This window comes from Salminus brasiliensis, chromosome 25 (genome assembly GCF_030463535.1).
Source record: "Salminus brasiliensis chromosome 25, fSalBra1.hap2, whole genome shotgun sequence".
Taxonomy (NCBI): domain Eukaryota; kingdom Metazoa; phylum Chordata; class Actinopteri; order Characiformes; family Bryconidae; genus Salminus; species Salminus brasiliensis.
This window is the reverse complement of record NC_132902.1, coordinates 27,530,557-27,548,481: the sequence shown is the minus strand read 5'-3', so window position 1 is coordinate 27,548,481 and position 17,925 is coordinate 27,530,557. Positions and strand designations below refer to the sequence as shown.

The window sequence follows — 17,925 nt, the reverse complement described above, 5'->3', positions numbered from 1 at the left end:
GAGCAGAGTGCAGAAAAGCCTCCAACTGACTCAGTAACTGCAGCAGAGCTCCAGACCTGCTGCTGCTGCTGGTAGAGCTTAGAGCAAAGAGGACCAGCTCCAGATTAAAAATGCCTGTGGGCTCCTGTAGGTGAAATGTGTAAGTGTCCCAATACTTTTGTCAGATGTATAGATGAGTATATCATTAAATGAGTGTCTACTAACACAGACAGCTCATGACTATCAGTGTATTACCCTCAACTACAGCACACAGAAAGAGGATCTGTAAATACTGTGTTTGTCTGTGAAAGGTGAATATTGAGTGTGTGTGTGTGTGTGTGTGTGTGTGTGTGTGTGTGTGCTGTTTGTATAGCTCAGACTGTGTCACTCTTGGACTGTTGTATTTGTTTGCTTGTTTACAGAATGTGTTTGTGAGTTTGTATGAGAGCGAGCGAGCGAGAGAGTGAGAGAGAGAGAGAGAGAGAGAGAGAGAGAGAGATTGGTTGAGCAATGAAAAAAAAGGACGAGAGAGAGAAAGAGAGGTGAAAAGGAGGCCGAGAGAGAGAGAGAGAGAGAGAGAGAGAGATGTGAATGAGAGAGAGAGACCTAGAAAAACCATTAGAGAATGTGATATGGAGCAAAGCAGAAAGGAAAGAAGGAGAGAGAGAGAGAGAGAGAGAGCTGCTCAGTGGGGTCCTTATAGAGATTTTCTCTCGGTTCCGCTGGGTGATTGCGGGGACTCGGCTCTGCTGTATCATTATGTCTGGGATGAGTTTTGACTTTCATGGCGCTCTCGGCGGCCGGCTGTAGGGCAGTGGATTATGCAGCCAGTTACACACCAGCTCAGGTCGGCCAGCGCCGCAGCTTCTGGGCCAGAAAACGTCCCAGTGCCTCACAGGCCTCAAAGACGGGCCAGATACTGCCCCCTGCTGACCTTCACATGTTTGTCTGAACCACCGAGGGCCCAGAGGAGCCCAAGGCTCTGTAAAAACACACATTACACAGCAGTGTACACACACTGATACTAAATTACCCATGTCATACACAGGCATGGTAGTGTGTGGGGGGTAGTGTGTGTGGTAGTGTGTGTGGTAGTGTGTGTGGTAGTATATGAGTATATCAGTTATTGCGGTGATGCTCTCATTGGGACCACCACCTCCTCCATCGCTGTTCTTACAAAAGACCAGATCATATAAAGGGTGATGCCTGTGAGGGTGATGCTTAAGAGGGTGATGCCTGTGAGGGGGATGCCTGTGAGGGTGATGCCTGTGAGGGTGATGCCTGTGAGGGTGATGCCTGTGAGGGTGATGCCTGTGAGGGTTATTGGTATTATTATTATTATTATTGAAAATCATGGAGACAACACCCACTAGTGTAGTATAGTGTAGTGTAGTGTAGTGTAGTGTGTGTGTGTGTGTGTGTGTGTGTGTGTGTGTATCAGTGGCGGGTTGTTGTCTCAGGCTGTAAGGGTGGGGAGGCCAGTGTGTTTATTTCTTTCTTTTCAGACAGTGGTGTTTCTTTCTCGCGCTGAACAATCACTCTGACGCGCTGCTGCTTCACTCAATAACACAACGCCTCGCTGATACACCTCTCGGGAAATCATCACCTTTTGCTCTTCAAAGCATGTTGAAAATTAAAGTCGGAATTACTGACGGAATCGCCGGGTTTTAATCAACTATTCTGTTTCAACTGCGGCCGGATGGCGAGCCCGGAATATTAAGGAGAGGCCCGACGTTATTGTGAATATTATCTGCTGCTGATTAGCTTCAGCCTGGAGTTATGAGGTGCCAAAATAAAGGATTGCAGAGAGAGAGAGAGAGAGAGAGAGAGAGAGAGAGAAAGAGAGAGAGAGAGAGAGAGAGAGAGAGAAAGAGAGAAAGAGAGAAAGAGAGAGAGAGAGAGAGAGAGAGAAAGAGAGAGAGAGAGAGAGAGAGAGAGAGAGAGAGAGAAAGAGAGAAAGAGAGAGAGAGAGAGAGAGAGAAAGAGAGAGAGAGAGAGTAATAAGGAAGGACAGAAAGAAGAGAGGGGGAGAGAGAGAGAGAGAGAGAGAGAGAGAGAGAGAGAGAGAGAGAGTAATAAGGAAGGACAGAAAGAAGAGATGGAACAAAGAGAGAAGAAGAGGATGAAAGGACAGGAGGAGGGTGGGAGAGAGAGAGATAAAGAGAAGTATATAGCGATAGTGAGAGAGAGAGAGAGAGAGAGAGAGAGAGAGAGAGAGAGAGAAATAGGGAGACAGAGAGAGAAAGAGAGAGATGGATAGAGAGAAAATAGAGAGAAAGTGAGAGATAGAGAGAGAGAGAGAGAGAGAGAGATAGTGAGAGAGAGAGGGAGGTGGAGGGTGTGTTGGGAGGACCTGTTGGAGGAGAGAAGTGGGTCAGGTCTATTCAGCGCTGACGGCTTCATTACACATGTTCAGCTGAAAAGAACAGAAAAATAAATAAAATAAGAAAAGGTGTGTGTGTGTGTGTATGAGTGTGTGTGTGTGTGTAAGTGAGTGAGTGAGTGTGTGTGTGTAGTGTTTCCCCTTCAAGAGTAATTCACACATGGTAATCTGTGATGGAGAAGTGAGAGGGTCGGAGAGTTTAATCAGAAAGCACAGAAACGTGTGAAGGCACTTCTGCAGGGGGTCTGGGGGACCGAGCTCTCCATCTGCTGTTCAGGTAGCGTCTCTCAAACATCTCAATCCATACCTGAAAGTGGTGACCTCCCCTCCTGCAGCGTTCTGAGACAGTGAGTCAGACGTTCAGGAGGACTATCAGAACCAGAGGTGGAGGAATCAAACCCAGGAGACGAGGAGCGTCTGGACGTTTGAGTTGTGGTGTCCAGCTCTGCTTTTATAAACAGCACTGAGAGGCAGTGGGAGGTGTGAGAGAGGTGTTCTTTGTTGTTCTTCTCAACCTCCTCCTGTCATTCGCCTCCTTCTTACTCTTCTCCTTGCATTTCTCCTTCTTCTCCTCTGTCTCATTTGTCTTCTCCTTGTTCTCCCTGGTCTCCCGCTCCTCCTTCATCTTTATCTCCTCGTCCTCCTCCTTCTCCTTCTCCTCTTTGTTTTTTTTTCCCTTCTTGTCCTTCTTTGTTCTCTTTCTTACTGCTTCTTTTACTCCTCCATCTGCTTTTCCAGCTCCTTCTTCCTCCTTCATCTTTATCTCCTCCTTCTCCTCCCTCTTCTCTTGCTTCTCCTTTTTCTTCTTCTTCTAATTCCTCTTCTTCCTCCAGCTCCAACTCGTTCATTATTTTCTCCTCCTCCTTCTCCTCCTTCTCTTTCTGCTTCTCTTCTTCATATTATTGTCCTCCTTCTGCTTTTTCTCCTCCTTCTAATGTTCTTTGTTGTTCTTCTCAACCTCCTCCTGTCATTCTCCTCCTTCCCCTCGCTTTTCTCCTTCTTGTCCTTCTCCTGTTTTTTTTCTCCTCCTCACCCTCGCCCTGTCCTTCTTGTTCTTCTCCCTTTTTGTCTTCTCCTTGTTCTCCCTGTTCTCCTTCTCCTCCTTCATCTTTATCTCCTTGTCCTTCTCCTTGTTCTTCTCCTTCTCTTCCTTGTTGTCCTTCTTTGTTCTCTTTCTTACTGCTCCTTCTTCTCCTCATCCTTCTTCTTCTCCTGCTTCTCCTTGTCCTTTGTCTTCTCATATTTCTTTTCCCTTTTCTCATCCCTCTCTTTTATCTTCATTCACCTTCTTTCTTTCTTCATCTCCTCCTTCTTCTCCTGCTTCTTTTTTCTTCTAATTCCTCTTCTCCCTCCAGCTCACTTCATCATCTTCCCTTTCTCCTCCTTTTTGCTCTTAATTTTATCCTCACCTTCTCCACCTAGTCTCCTTCCCCCTCTCCTCCTTTATTCTCCTCATCCCTCATTACCCTTCCTTCTATATCCAGCTCCATGTCCTGCTCAGTGTAATGATATTCATCCAGCTTCAGTATCTTTTACAACAGCGCCCTCTATCCAACATCTGCAAAACAGGCTTCTGATTCTGTATTAATGTGCAGTGTGTGTGTGTGTGTGTGTGTGTGTGTGTGAATAACTGTACTCAGCATTGATTAATTGCTAATCTTTTTATTCATGAGGCGAACGCTATTTACAGTTCATATCCTATGAGCCCGTAATTCAGCAGCGGCGCCATTTTGACTCATTGACATGTGTGACACGTTTTTCCCCATAAACAATAATCCATCAGTAATTACATCAGAATGGCGTCGTGATTGATCGCATCAAAGGGTAGAAAGGAATGACCGGAATGGCTCTGTGACTTTGTGTTATTTGCAGCCCGTGGACTTTGAAGTCAAGCGCTCGTACACGCTGAAGGTGGAGGCCACAAACTCACACATTGACCCACGGTTCATAAGCTGGGGCCCATTTAAAGACACCACCATAGTGAAGATCTCTGTGGAGGACGCCGACGAGCCCCCGTCCTTCATGGCGCCCAGCTACAACTTCGAGGTGGAGGAGAACGCCCCTGGGGGGACGCTGGTGGGCCGGGTTCATGCCAGAGACACAGACATCGCCAATAACCCTATCAGGTAACACATAGACACTTACAGCTTTTCACTTCACCACCACCTTCATGTCCAAAAGTATCCGGACACCACTTCTAACGCGTGCATTCAGCCACTAGTTTTGCACAAAGCTTGTATAATACCAGTAGAAAAGCGCTGACCAGTAGAACAGGACAAGGAGAAGCTATTCCCGAGGCTGAGCCTGGGCTAGAGGGGCTTTGAGCTGTGGAGCAGTGGAACTGTGTTCTCCAGAATGATGAATGGTGCTCCATCCAGTACTTTTGGGTCTTGGGATGAGTTGGGGATGAGGTGAGATGGTGAGCATCCAACATCCTGACCTTACTGACTTAGTAACTAACTCTAGTGGCTGAATGTAAGCAAACCCTCACAGCAAAGCTCTAGCAGTAGTGGACAGTAGTATCGTCATCCCAGGTGCTGTCCGACACTGTATCTAGAACATGGACTAAACTCTTCAAGGCTTTAAGATGCTGCTGTTGGCTTTATCTCTGTATTTTAGTCCCTGTTTATTGATATCAGTGAGAGAACAGCTGGTCTAACTGCTCTACTGGAACCTCGTAACTCCACCAAAAGACGCCGAGCATGTCTTGAGTGCTTGCATTTGCTTCCTGGCTGAACTCCTTCCTCCTCGTTGAGCTCATTTCTTCTCTTCTCTCGTTCTCTGGTAGATATTTAATCCCTCGCTACACGGACTTGGAGGAATTCTTCACCATCAGCCCCGAGGACGGCACTATAAAGACCACAAGGCCGCTGGACCGCGAAAGCCAGGCTTGGCACAACATCTCCGTCAGCGCTACAGAGATCGGTAGGGCTTTCTCTTTCTTCTTCAGGGTTTCTTAATGACAGAGTAGCTTCGAGTTCTTCTCATTCTTTCCCTCCTCAAACCACCCAGTCCCTTGCTCCGCCCGCTCTCGTGTGGTCAAGGCGTCTCCGGGCCTGAGCATGATTTCAGGGAAGACGGCCACAGATTGCCTCTGCAAATCATCCCCTTAGTCCAGAGCTGGGAATGCAGCTCGCCTCAAAAAGAGGCCTATATTTACTTTCACAAACTCTCTGCAGGGAGCAGCTCGGCCGCATTTGCATCAAGGCTGACTTTCTGATTTTCTGTGTTTCTGTGTTTCTGATTCTCTGTCAGAAGAGCTTCCTTTTCTCTCCATCCTCTGATAATTTTGAAGCATCTAAAATTCATGTCTTGAGTTTCCGCGCATCAAATGGCCTCTTTTGTAATATGAATTGCGCTTTTGTCTGGAAACATGATATCTCTGCGTTCCGCTGCCTTGATAATTTCTGATACAAGATAGCGAGGCTCGTACTGAGCTTACAGAAGAAGGCAGGGTTTTTTTCTAGGACTGTTTCCAGGCTGCGCTTCACTTTGACTTGCTTCAGTTTTCGAAGACGTAGTCCAAATAAACAAATGAATAATAATAAGTCAATATATAAAATCACAAAACATCAGAATATTGAATGCATCACAGAGATCACTGTGTGTTTAGGATTCATCACAAGTTCAAATTCAGAGAGAACAGGGCATCACTCACTTTTTCAGAAGATTGTTTTAGGGGGTTTTGAGATGCTCTTTCTTCTTATACACACACTTATTCAGTACACACTTATTCCCTTCACATTTTCCAGCATAGAAAGCCAGGATCAGCCATGCTACCCATACCCTGTAGGTTAAAGGCCCAACAGTGGCAACTTAGTGGACCAACGTATACAAGCCACAACCCTTAAAGTGAATATACTACTATACTGTAGTACTATACTACACTGCTACAGTGCAAATACAGGGGGAACGGGAGGGGACATGCCCTCTTGTTGCATAAGATTTATTTAGGGGGAGGGGTTAGGGATGCTTTATCTGTGATGGAACCTTTTATCTTAATTTTGATGCTGTTTTTTACTTTTTGACAAAATGTAAGTTATATTTTTTTATATATATATTATATATTATACTACATTGCATAATTTCATTATGAATGGATCAATGGAAATCAAAATTACCTGGAAAAAAACTTTTACATTGACTTACATTGGTGGTTAAGAAGGTTTTTCACCTGTAAAATGACATTTTGGAGAATTGTCCATCAGTGCTGCCCATCCCATCTGACTAAATGTGTCCTGTGTGTACCATTATTGAAAAAAAACCCACAATAATAAAACACTTAATACTCAAAATGCACTCTTATTTACACTACTTATTTTTAATAGACTTCAAATAGACCCCTGTTAACTTCCTTATTCTGCTTATTACAAATTTTTATGAAAAAACAAACAAAAACAATAAACTCTGCCTCTCTCTTTTTTGTGTCCTCCAGTAGAAACTTCTACACTCTTCATTGTTCAGATGTTCGGGGTGTTGTGTGTGTTTGTGTAGTGTGTGAAAGCTGAATGAAGAAAGCAGTAAACTATGAAGTCGTATATTGACTCTATACGTTCTGCAGCTTTTCTTTGATTTCTTGCGTTTCGTTTCAGGCGGACATCACCAAGACGCCAAGGTGCGCGTCAACATCAAAGTCAAGGATGTAAACGACAACGCCCCGGAATTCGCCACTCAGGAGGAAGTGTTCATGTGTGAAAACGTCACCCCCGGCACAGTAAGCTTACCATTACACTCCGTCCATGAGTAGAAACACACGGGCTGTTAGCTCCACCACAGACAGACAGAAAGTACGCAGAGCAGAACTTCTCCATCTATAAAACTGGCACCTCCAATTCAGAATGTTTCTGTGCTTCCATGGTTTCATCATATCTATTGGCAATGTTGATTCTCTGTGTGAAATAAAGGGCAGATATTTACTTTTTGGAAATAAAAGAGTTTAATATAATATAAACATCAAACACCTTGATTCACTATTCAGTCCCCAGTCCCACATATATGGAAAATAAATCACTTTTTAACACAACATACACATCTGTTGTATTTACATAGACCTAAACTGCTGTAAACATTCAAACAACAACAACAACAACAACAACAATAATAATAATAATAATAATAATAATAATAATAATAATAATAGATAGATAGATAGATAGATAGATAGATAGATACAAAAACATATATAAGTCATAAAGCTTTTCTATTGGTCCATTCATCATGAAAATTAGGCACTAAAAAACAACTGCCAGATTCACGTTATATCAAAAATGGAAAACAGCAAAATTGGACATACAAGGTTTTAGCGTGACAGCATATATTCATTTTAGTAAATTAAACAGCAGTAATAATATTACAAATATTATGTAGTATAATATAATAGTAAGAATATTATATTTGGAAAAAAGACAAATTCAATATAAGATATATTATATAGAAGCCATATATATATATATATAGAACATTGGTGAAAATTGGTGTCACTATTTTCTAAAGCAGTAATTCACTTCTATGGTTCATACACATGTCGGAAACGCACTAAACACATTAAAGTAACGTATACATTATAGGTCATGAATGTGCTTCCTAAAATATGCATTCTGTGACCTGACCCGACCCGACCACTTCCCCAGATCATAAAGACGGTGAGCGCCGTGGATAAGGATGAAATGGCGCACCGCCAGCACTTCCATTTCAGCCTCACCCCGAAGGTGGCAAGCAACCTCAACTTCTCTCTGAAGGACAACAGAGGTGAGTGCAGTGCAAAACAACACACACACACACACACACACACACACACACACATCCAGCCTTGCTTTAGACAGGTAAGGTTAGTACCTCAGCATGCTGGCCATAAAGCAAGGTCTTTAATTCCAAGTTAGATTTCTGACTGGCTTTTCTCCAAGAAATGAAATCCATACATTCTGACCTCTGACTTTCTGTTTTTTTGGGTTTATTCTAATGTTATATAGAATTAATTACAGGTAGACACTCTCACTGACCACTGACTTTCTGTTTTTTTGGGTTTATTCTAATGTTATATAGAGTTAATTACAGGTAGACACTCACTGACCACTGACTTTCTGTTTTTTTGGGTTTATTCTAATGTTATATAGAGTTAAATACAGGTAGACACTCTCACTGACCACTGACTTTATGTTTATTTGGGTTTATTCGAATGTTATATAGAGTTAATTACAGGTAGACACTCTCACTGATCACTGACAACAGAAGTCAAATCACCCCCTACACTTCCTGTAGTGTATTACAGTCTTTTAGGATGTGTGTGTGTATATGTGTAATTTTAGAACTTATTTTTATTGTATAATTCTGTATATTTGTTGTCGTTATTATCATATTTGGACTGTTTTGAGCCGACAGCTGCTATATTCACTTGTAAATACTGTAGTCATCACACAGTTCATAGAGTCACAGTGGATCATGCCCTTTCTGAGGATATCACACAAAGAGCTGCATTCACTCGCGTTTCACTCTAATCACGTCAGAGGCTGTGGCTTCATGGCTGAGGCAATGCTAGCATGATGATGAGCACTGTTCCTCACACCCTTTGCCTGGCGCATGGCGGAGATTCTCCTCCCCAGCTGCTGTAGGGGCTCAGAGCCTGGCAGTGCCTCTAGACCCAGAGGCCCAGCCTGGTGCCCGCTGTGCCCGGGCCAGAGCGGGCAGGCGTGAGGAGCTCCAGTTGTGCCAAGCCGTGCTGGCACTGAGACGGAAAACTCTGGCCGTGGGGCTAAGGGGCGACATGGAACACTGAGTGGAGCTCAGATGGAAAGAGTTTTAAGAGAAAAGAGTTTAAAAAATGTTCAAAAGCAGTTTTATGGTGTTTTTAACTTGGGTTGTTAAACTCAACTCAGCAACTTTAATAGCTTGTGGCTTCAGAGTCTTCCTTTAATCTATAAACAACTGCATAATGAAACAATCCCCCGATGTTCCTCGTGTATGATGTACTGATATTGCAATAAACAATGAACTATAATAAACTGAATTACAGTGCAATAAATACAAAGTAGAGCGATTCATTAAACTGAATCTATAACAGAACAGACTCCGTCCCAGTATAAATACACCACCAGTGGAACACATAGCAAAATACACCCATGAGCCATAAAATTAAAATCACCTGCCTAACTTTGTGTGAGTCCCCCAGTCATGCTGCCAAAACAGCACTGACCAATCGAGGCATGGACTTTAGGAGACTTCTGGTATCTGGCACCATGTCCTGTAAGTTGTGAGGTGGGACCTCCATGAGCATCCATTAGCCTTGGGTGCCCATGACCTTGTTGTGGGATCAGCAGTCGTCCTTCCTCTGAGTGATTTAGGTCAATACTGACCACTGCATACCAGGAACCATCAATGAGATCTACCTGATGTTTTGGAGATGTTCTGACCCAGTTGTCTAGAACTTCACAGTTTGGGTCTCTCTTACGCTTGCCCATTTTTTCTCCTGCTTCAATGCCTATGACCTTTGACTAATAATATATACAACCCTTGAGGGGTGTTATTGGAGCAAGGTGCTGTAATCGATGTTATTCGCTTGGCCTGGAAGTGGTTTTAATGTTATGGCTGAATTAGATATTGGTTCATTTATTTGGGAAGGCATTGGTATTCCATCACCCTAGTTTCCATGTCTTTTGCAACTGGAAAGGCAATGAGGCTGGATTAAGAGTAGGTCTTTATAGTTTACTGATAGCTTACCAATGCTAGGACTTCAAGGCCAGCAGGGGTGAAGACACAGGCCTGCAGGCAAATCTACATTCAGAAATCAGGTGGAACACCAAAGAGCCGATAGACGGGCCACACAATGAGTCTGGAAGCAAGCTGCTGGGCCTCCACTGGTTCCCAACATTCATTTGGAACAGATCATTCTATATAACGTTTGCTATCAGTGGTGGTTCCTGGATGGTAGTGACCTGTAGGCCTTCTCTGAGAATGGTTATAGCAGTAGGTCTGTATGTACACCATCTTTCTGCGAACGCTCTCATGTGATATAATTGTCCAATTAACACAACATCCAAACATCACATACAGGAAATCGACACAGACTCCTAGCCGTGTGTTTAAAGCATCATAAGTGAGCGTGAAATGACCCCGTCTCAATTAGAACTCAGTGACAGAGCCAGTCAGCAGCTCCCGCCTGTAATCCCACATAATCACTGGTTGGCTGTTGGACGACATCTCACTGAGACCACCGACACCGACACTAATAACACTGAGATATTCAGGGGATTCCTGGGTAAGACGCACAAGGTAGGGGTTTCTAATAAAGTGGCCAGTGAGTGGAAGCACAAGGTAGGGGTTTCTAATAAAGTGGCCAGTGAGTGGAAGTACAGGGTTGGTGTTTCTAATAAAGTGGCCAGTAAGTGGAAGCACAAGGTGAGGGTTTCTAATAAAGTGACCAGTGAGTGGAAGTACAAGGTGGGGGTTTCTAATAAAGTGGCCAGTAAGTGTAAGCACAAGGTGGGTGTTTCTAATAAAGTGGCCAGTAAGTGGAAGCACAAGGTGGGTGTTTCTAATAAAGTGGCCAGTGAGTGGAAGCACAAGGTGAGGGTTTCTAATAAAGTGACCAGTGAGTGGAAGTACAGGGTTGGTGTTTCTAATAAAGTGGCCAGTGAGTGGAAGTACAGGGTTGGTGTTTCTAATAAAGTGGCCAGTAAGGAGATCTTTCATTTACAGATCATCCCAGACATCGGCCTTCATACTGCAGCAGGACAACATGCCTGCGTCACTCTCATCCCTCTCTAACAGGAGGTTTAACATCACTGAGAGAGCGAGCGAGCGAGAGCGAGAGAAAGACCGAGAGAGAGAGAGAGAGCGAGAGAGAGAGTGAATATGTCTCCTCTATTTGATGTGCTTTAATGAGAAGGGAAATGAGGCTTTTTTTTCAGAGGGTCGTTTCTAAAGCCAGCAGTGTGAGGGAGACAGATTAGGCCGCTCAGATTGACTGGCTTTATCAGGGGCCAGAGGAGCCTTTCAAACACACCCAGATTTGAAGAGTTTTCTCCCACTCGTTTATCTCTCCCTCCATTACGGCCAGCTCGGCACAGACCTCTAACGTCGCCTTATCATCACAACTTAATGAAAAGCAGACGCAGATTATACGGCCTCATGTCTGTCTGCACTTAGCAACGGCTATCAGATCCATTACAGTTAAAATAGGACAGAAATTCATGTTTACGAGCGTGGAGACGGATAGGAGGTAAACAGAGGCTACTACAGCAGCTGAGGATACTGTCTCAGTATGAAAACACCCACTGGCCACTTTATTAGAAACACCCAACATGTGCTTCCACTCACTGGCCACTTTATTAGAAACACCCAACATGTGCTTCCACTCACTGGCCACTTTATTAGAAACACCCAACATGTGCTTCCACTCACTAGAAACACCTACCCTGTCTATCAACTTACTGGCCACTTTATTAGAAACACCTACCCTGTCTATCAACTTACTGGCCACTTTATTAGAAACACCTACCCTGTCTATCAACTCACTGGCCACTTTATTAGAACCCCCCCCCCCCTTTTGCTTCCGCTCACTGGCCACTTTATTAGAAACACCTACCTTGTGCTTCCTCTCACTGGCCGCTTTTTTAGAAACACCTACCTTGTGATTCCACTAACTGGCCACTTTATTAGAACCCCCCCCCTTTTGCTTCCGCTCACTGGCCACTTTATTAGAAACACCTACCTTGTGCTTCCTCTCACTGGCCACTTTATTAGAAACACCTACCTCGTGCTTCCTCTCACTGGCCGCTTTTTTAGAAACACCTACCTTGTGATTCCACTAACTGGCCACTTTATTAGAAACACCTACCTTGTGCTTCCACCCACTGGTCACTTTATTAGAAACACCTACCTTGTGCTTCCACCCACTGGTCACTTTATTAGAAACACCTACCTTGTGCTTCCTCTCACTGGCCACTTTATTAGAAACACCTACCTTGTGCTTCCTCTCACTGGCCGCTTTTTTAGAAACACCTATGTTACCCTGCCCCTAAGTTGAAGCACAGGTATTTCTAATAAAGCAGTTAAGGAGAGTACATAAATAGTGTGTATCAGTTCCTGCAGCACCACTGTGCCAGTGAATGGTCTGCCAAGTCAGTGTCGCTCCTCTCCAGTGTTTATAACTCAGAGGGTCTTAAAGTGGCTGTGTGAACGGTGTGTAACAGTCGGAGCCCCAGAGGAGCAATCCACAGTTCAGATGTGACTGTACTCACAGTAATCCTGCAGGCAGAATATGATATAGCATTATGAGATGAGGTGAGCCTGATAGAGCCTTTGCTGGGTGTCATGCTGTATAAGAGCTGTAGGCGTGTCATTAGAGCACTTTACGTTACAGAGCCGTCGAGGCCGAGAGACAGAGGGTGCCTTGGAGAGGGAAAATTACCGAAGCCACAGGGCCACTAAATGAACTCACTTCATCTCTGCTCCGACGGTGACCTTGTGCACAGGGAAGTGTGTGTGTGCTGGCACGGAGCCAGCCCATCCTCGGCCTCTGCTAAAGCCAATACGGCCACCTCCACCTCCGCCTCCACTGCTGCTCCGATTACACCTCCAACAGCAGATAAATGTCCGCTGTATTAAACATGAATTTAATACTGACCCATTCTCACCTCATTGTGCTCTCCCTCTACCCTCCACAGGCCCAACCTTACAGCTGTCATAATCTCCTAACTCTAAAACCTTTAAAGAGGAAGCTGGCCTTTACACTGTGTGGACATTTCCTGATGAACACACCAGTAGAAATGGTCCATATATTTTTAGACTGTAATACACTACAGGAAGCGTAGGGGGTGCTCTATAATGCTCTATAATGTTCATATGATCCACACGCTCACTCTGACAGACTGTAATACACTACAGGAAGCATAGGGGGCGCTCTATAATGCTCTATAATGTTCATATGATCCACACGCTCACTCTGACAGACTGTAATACACTACAGGAAGCATAGGGGGCGCTCTATAATGCTCTATAATGTTCATATGATCCACACGCTCATTCTGACAGACTGTAATACACTACAGGAAGCATAGGGGGTGCTCTATAATGCTCTATAATGTTCATATGATCCACACGCTCATTCTGACAGACTGTAATACACTACAGGAAGCGTAGGGGGCGCTCTATAATGCTCTATAATGTTCATATGATCCACACGCTCATTCTGACAGACTGTACTACACTACAGGAAGCGTAGGGGGTGCTCTATAATGCTCTATAATGTTCATATGATCCACACGCTCACTCTGACAGACTGTAATACACTACAGGAAGCATAGGGGGCGCTCTATAATGCTCTATAATGTTCATATGATCCACACGCTCACTCTGACAGACTGTAATACACTACAGGAAGCATAGGGGGCGCTCTATAATGCTCTATAATGTTCATATGATCCACACGCTCATTCTGACAGACTGTACTACACTACAGGAAGCGTAGGGGGTGCTCTATAATGCTCTATAATGTTCATATGATCCACACGCTCATTCTGACAGACTGTAATACACTACAGGAAGCGTAGGGGGCGCTCTATAATGTTCATATGATCCACACACTCATTCTGACAGACTGTAATACACTACAGGAATCATAGGGGGCGCTCTATAATGCTCTATAATGTTCATATGATCCACACACTCATTCTGACAGACTGTAATACACTACAGGAAGCGTAGGGGGCGCTCTATAATGCTCTATAATGTTCATATGATCCACACGCTCACTCTGACAGACTGTAATGCACTACAGGAAGCGAAGGGGGCGCTCTATAATGCTCTGAAATGTTCATATGTTCCACACGCTCACTCTGACAGACTGTAATGCACTACATGAAGCGCAGGGGGCGCTCTATAATGCTCTATAATGATAATATGATCCACACGCTCATTCTGACAGACTGTAATACACTACAGGAAGCGTAGGGGGCGCTGTATAATGCTCTATAATGTTCATATGATCCTTATGCTCATTCTGACAGACTGTAATACAGTACAGGAAGCGTAGGGGGCGCTCTATAATGCTCTATAATGTTCATATGATCCACACGCTCATTCTGACAGACTGTAATAGGTATATGTATATGTTGAATTTTGAATAGGTTTCTGTCTTTCTGTCCGTCCGCAGACAGCACAGCCAACATCATGGTGATCCGGAGGGGTTTCAGCAGAATGACGCAGGACGTCTATGAGCTCCCCATAGAGATCAATGATAACGGAGTGCCTCCCATGAGTAGCACGAACACTCTGCTGATCCGGGTGTGTAGCTGTGACAGTAAAGGAACCATCCTGTCCTGCAACGTGGAACCGTTCGTCCTGCCTGCTGGACTCAGCACTGGGGCTCTGATAGCCATCCTCGCCTGTATCGTCATCCTGCTGGGTAAGACTCGCTACAGCAACCTTCATCATTTTTACTGATGTTGTTGTTATTGAGAGGAAGTGGTAATTAAGGATTGGGTAAGCGCTCAGATCCTAAACTGTGAGATATAATACACGCTGCTTTTTAACGTAGACAGTCGCAATGCATCTTCACACCTTCATCTTCTTCCTGTGGCTTCAGCTTTTTGGTGCACAATTAGACACTCTAGCTCATTAGAGTTTGGAGTGGTTAGTGACACAAACTGTGCATCAACAGAAGGCAGAGCTACAGCTATATGCTTGTGGACACCCCTTCTAAGGTGCACCAACTGCTGGCACAGATGTACAAATGCACACACATTGCATGTCTAGTCCCTGTAGACAAGTATTGCCAATAGATTAGGACTCTTCCAGAGCTGTGGAGTAGTGGAACTGTGCTGTGGAATGATGCTACTGGTGGGATGAGGTGAGATGGTGATCTTTCAACATCCTGACCTCATTGACACTCTTGTTGCTTAATGCAATCAAATTCTTACAGCAATGCTCCTTCAAAATCGAGTAGAAAGTCTTCTTCTCTGGACAGTAGAGACAGTTACTCCAACAAAAGCAGCATCAACTCTTTTTAATACCTTTGATTTCAGAAGAAACAATGAATGGACAGGTGTCCCAATACTTTTGTCCATATAGTACATGCGATGGAGGGGATTCTGAGTTCTGGCCTGGGATCTAGCACCCTGGAGAGTTCAGATCCTACACATTTTTGAATGGCCTGATTAATGGCCTGGTTAAGGTTGGAGTTGACCTCTTCAGGATGGTCTAGTAGGTCTTCAGGCCCAGGAACCATAGCGACACAAACGCTACCCTACACTACCATAAGTGGCTCTGAGAACGGCCCACCATCTAGTCCAGAGTGGTTGTCCCGTTTCACTGAAGCAGACAAGTACCAAACTTTAGCAAATGCTCACTCTCTGCAATGTGTGTGTGCTTCACAGCGATCGTGGTGCTCTTCGTGGCTCTGCGGCGGCAGAAGAAAGAGCCTTTGATCGTGTTTGAGGAGGAGGACATCCGTGAAAACATCATCACCTACGACGACGAAGGCGGTGGGGAGGAGGACACCGAGGCGTTTGACATCGCCACTCTGCAGAACCCGGACGGTGCCAACGGCTTCCTGCCCCGCAAGGATATCAAACCAGAGCTGCAGTGTCCCCTGAGGCCTGGGATGAGGCCGGTGGCTAACAGCGTGGACGTGGACGATTTCATCAAAACGAGGATTTCCGATGCGGACAACGACCCGACCGCCCCACCATACGACTCCATTCAGGTGTACGGCTACGAAGGCAGAGGCTCCATTGCGGGTTCCCTCAGCTCTTTGGAATCGGTGACTACAGATTCTGACCTGGACTACGACTACCTCCAGAGCTGGGGACCGCGCTTCAAAAGACTTGCCGACCTTTACGGCACCAAAGACTCCGCCGACGACAACTCCTAACGACCACTTTTGGTTTTTTTTTTGTTTGTTTTTTGAGGGTTTTTTTTTTGTCGATTCTTCTCACACCTCGCTCCCATCACTTCCACTAACTATGTGTACTGTGTGAAGTTTACTATAAGTATTCCACGAGTTCATTTACTATTTATAGTAAACTTTTTAGGTTGTTTCGTTCGCTTGTTCTGAGTATACGCGTCAGTATACTGCATAAACGGTAGGAGATCATTTCGTGTAGGGTATGATCAGAAGATGGGGTTGAAAGAGATAAGAATGGGGACAAAAAAAAAAAATCAAATAAATAAAAACGTGAATAAAGAAGAGACACCTCTGTGGGATGTACGGAAATTCAAAGAAATGGTTGGCGATGTCATTTAAGAACAAAAGAACGTAATGTATTTCACTATTCTTGTTCGTAAGCTGGGTCACAGAAAGACGTGGAAATGCTGATACTGTGAATGAGCTCACAACGGAGAAAAACAGTTGCCTTATTAATGAAAAACACAAGAACAAAAAAAGTCAGCAAACTCAGACTTTTGTCCCTTCTGTAGCGCCTCCTACTGGCCGTCGGAGGATCTGCCCAAACAGGACGTCGTCGTCGTCGTCTTCTTCCTCTAGTTTTTTTGTTTATTTTTGTTCTTCTTTTTTATAAAAGGCCCTGAAGTTGGATCTAACAAAGGCAGACAAAATACAAACAAAAAATAAAAGCCAACAAACAAACTTCCCCACCTTCTTCAGGCCACCAACGAACAATCACAAAGAAAGACACGTGAGCTCAAAAAAACGCCTTAAAATTACGGACACTCTTGCAACGCAGTGCATTTTTTTTTTGTAACTTGAAAACTATATCCTAAAAGCAAGCTAAAGTCCATATAACGTATGTACAGTACAAATGTGCAGATATGTCTCTTGAGGATCAAACTTGCGCCCTATTGGTTCATGTAAAATCTTTTTTTTAATAATAATTATTATTATTATTATTATTATTATTATTATTATTATTATTGTTATTATTATTATCATTCTTTTCAGTCTCTTCATTTTTTCATTTTCTTTCATGGCGTATATTATTCTCCCCTGTGAGAAAATAGCAATCTGTCCTGTCGCAGTGAGAAACAGCTAATTTCTATGTCAATTTTATGGTAACTATTTGTACAATTTTAAAAGTTCTTATTTTAGTATACATACAAATATCAGTATTTCAACATGTAAGAAACTGTTACAGCATCACACTTATATTTTATGAACATTGTACTGTTGCTTTATTATGTGCTTCAATCTAAGAAGCGGAAAACTTTGAAATAAATGCTCTTTTTATAAAATAACTGATGGTGGTAATAAATCTCTCTGAGTGAGTGAGTGCGTTCATCGCCACTGTCAGAAAAAAAGCAAAACCTTGTATCTTCAAAATGGTATTTTTCATATTTTCACAAAAATTTTAAACAAATGGCCTACCATAACTATTTAGCCCCACCCATTCAGCCTATAGCTCTTTAGCTCCACCCATTCAGTCCACAGAAATTTAGCCCCAGCCTTCAGCAGTTTAGCCTCACTCATTCAGCCTACAGCAATTTAGCTCCACCCATTCAGCCTACAGCGGTTTAGCTCAGCCCATTCAGCCTACAGCAATTTAGCTCCACCCATTTAGCCCACAGCAATTCAACTCCACCCATTCAGCCCGCAGCAATTTAGCTCCGCCTAT

At 43.9% G+C, this 17,925-nt stretch overlaps 1 protein-coding gene across 1 annotated transcript in view; it reads left to right on the top strand.

The window, feature by feature from the left end:
• The window catches only part of cdh11 (cadherin 11, type 2, OB-cadherin (osteoblast)), a 91,774-nt gene extending 74,249 nt beyond the window's left edge, over positions 1–17,525 (top strand). Inside the window, exons 7-12 of the mRNA XM_072671756.1 lie at positions 4,235–4,488; positions 5,151–5,287; positions 6,955–7,076; positions 7,993–8,110; positions 14,511–14,762; positions 15,733–17,525. Of these exons, the coding sequence (XP_072527857.1) occupies positions 4,235–4,488; positions 5,151–5,287; positions 6,955–7,076; positions 7,993–8,110; positions 14,511–14,762; positions 15,733–16,229 (1,380 nt within the window). The 3' untranslated portion in view covers positions 16,230–17,525. The remainder of the gene's footprint in view (positions 1–4,234; positions 4,489–5,150; positions 5,288–6,954; positions 7,077–7,992; positions 8,111–14,510; positions 14,763–15,732) is intronic.
• The last annotated feature ends 400 nt before the right edge of the window (positions 17,526–17,925 follow it).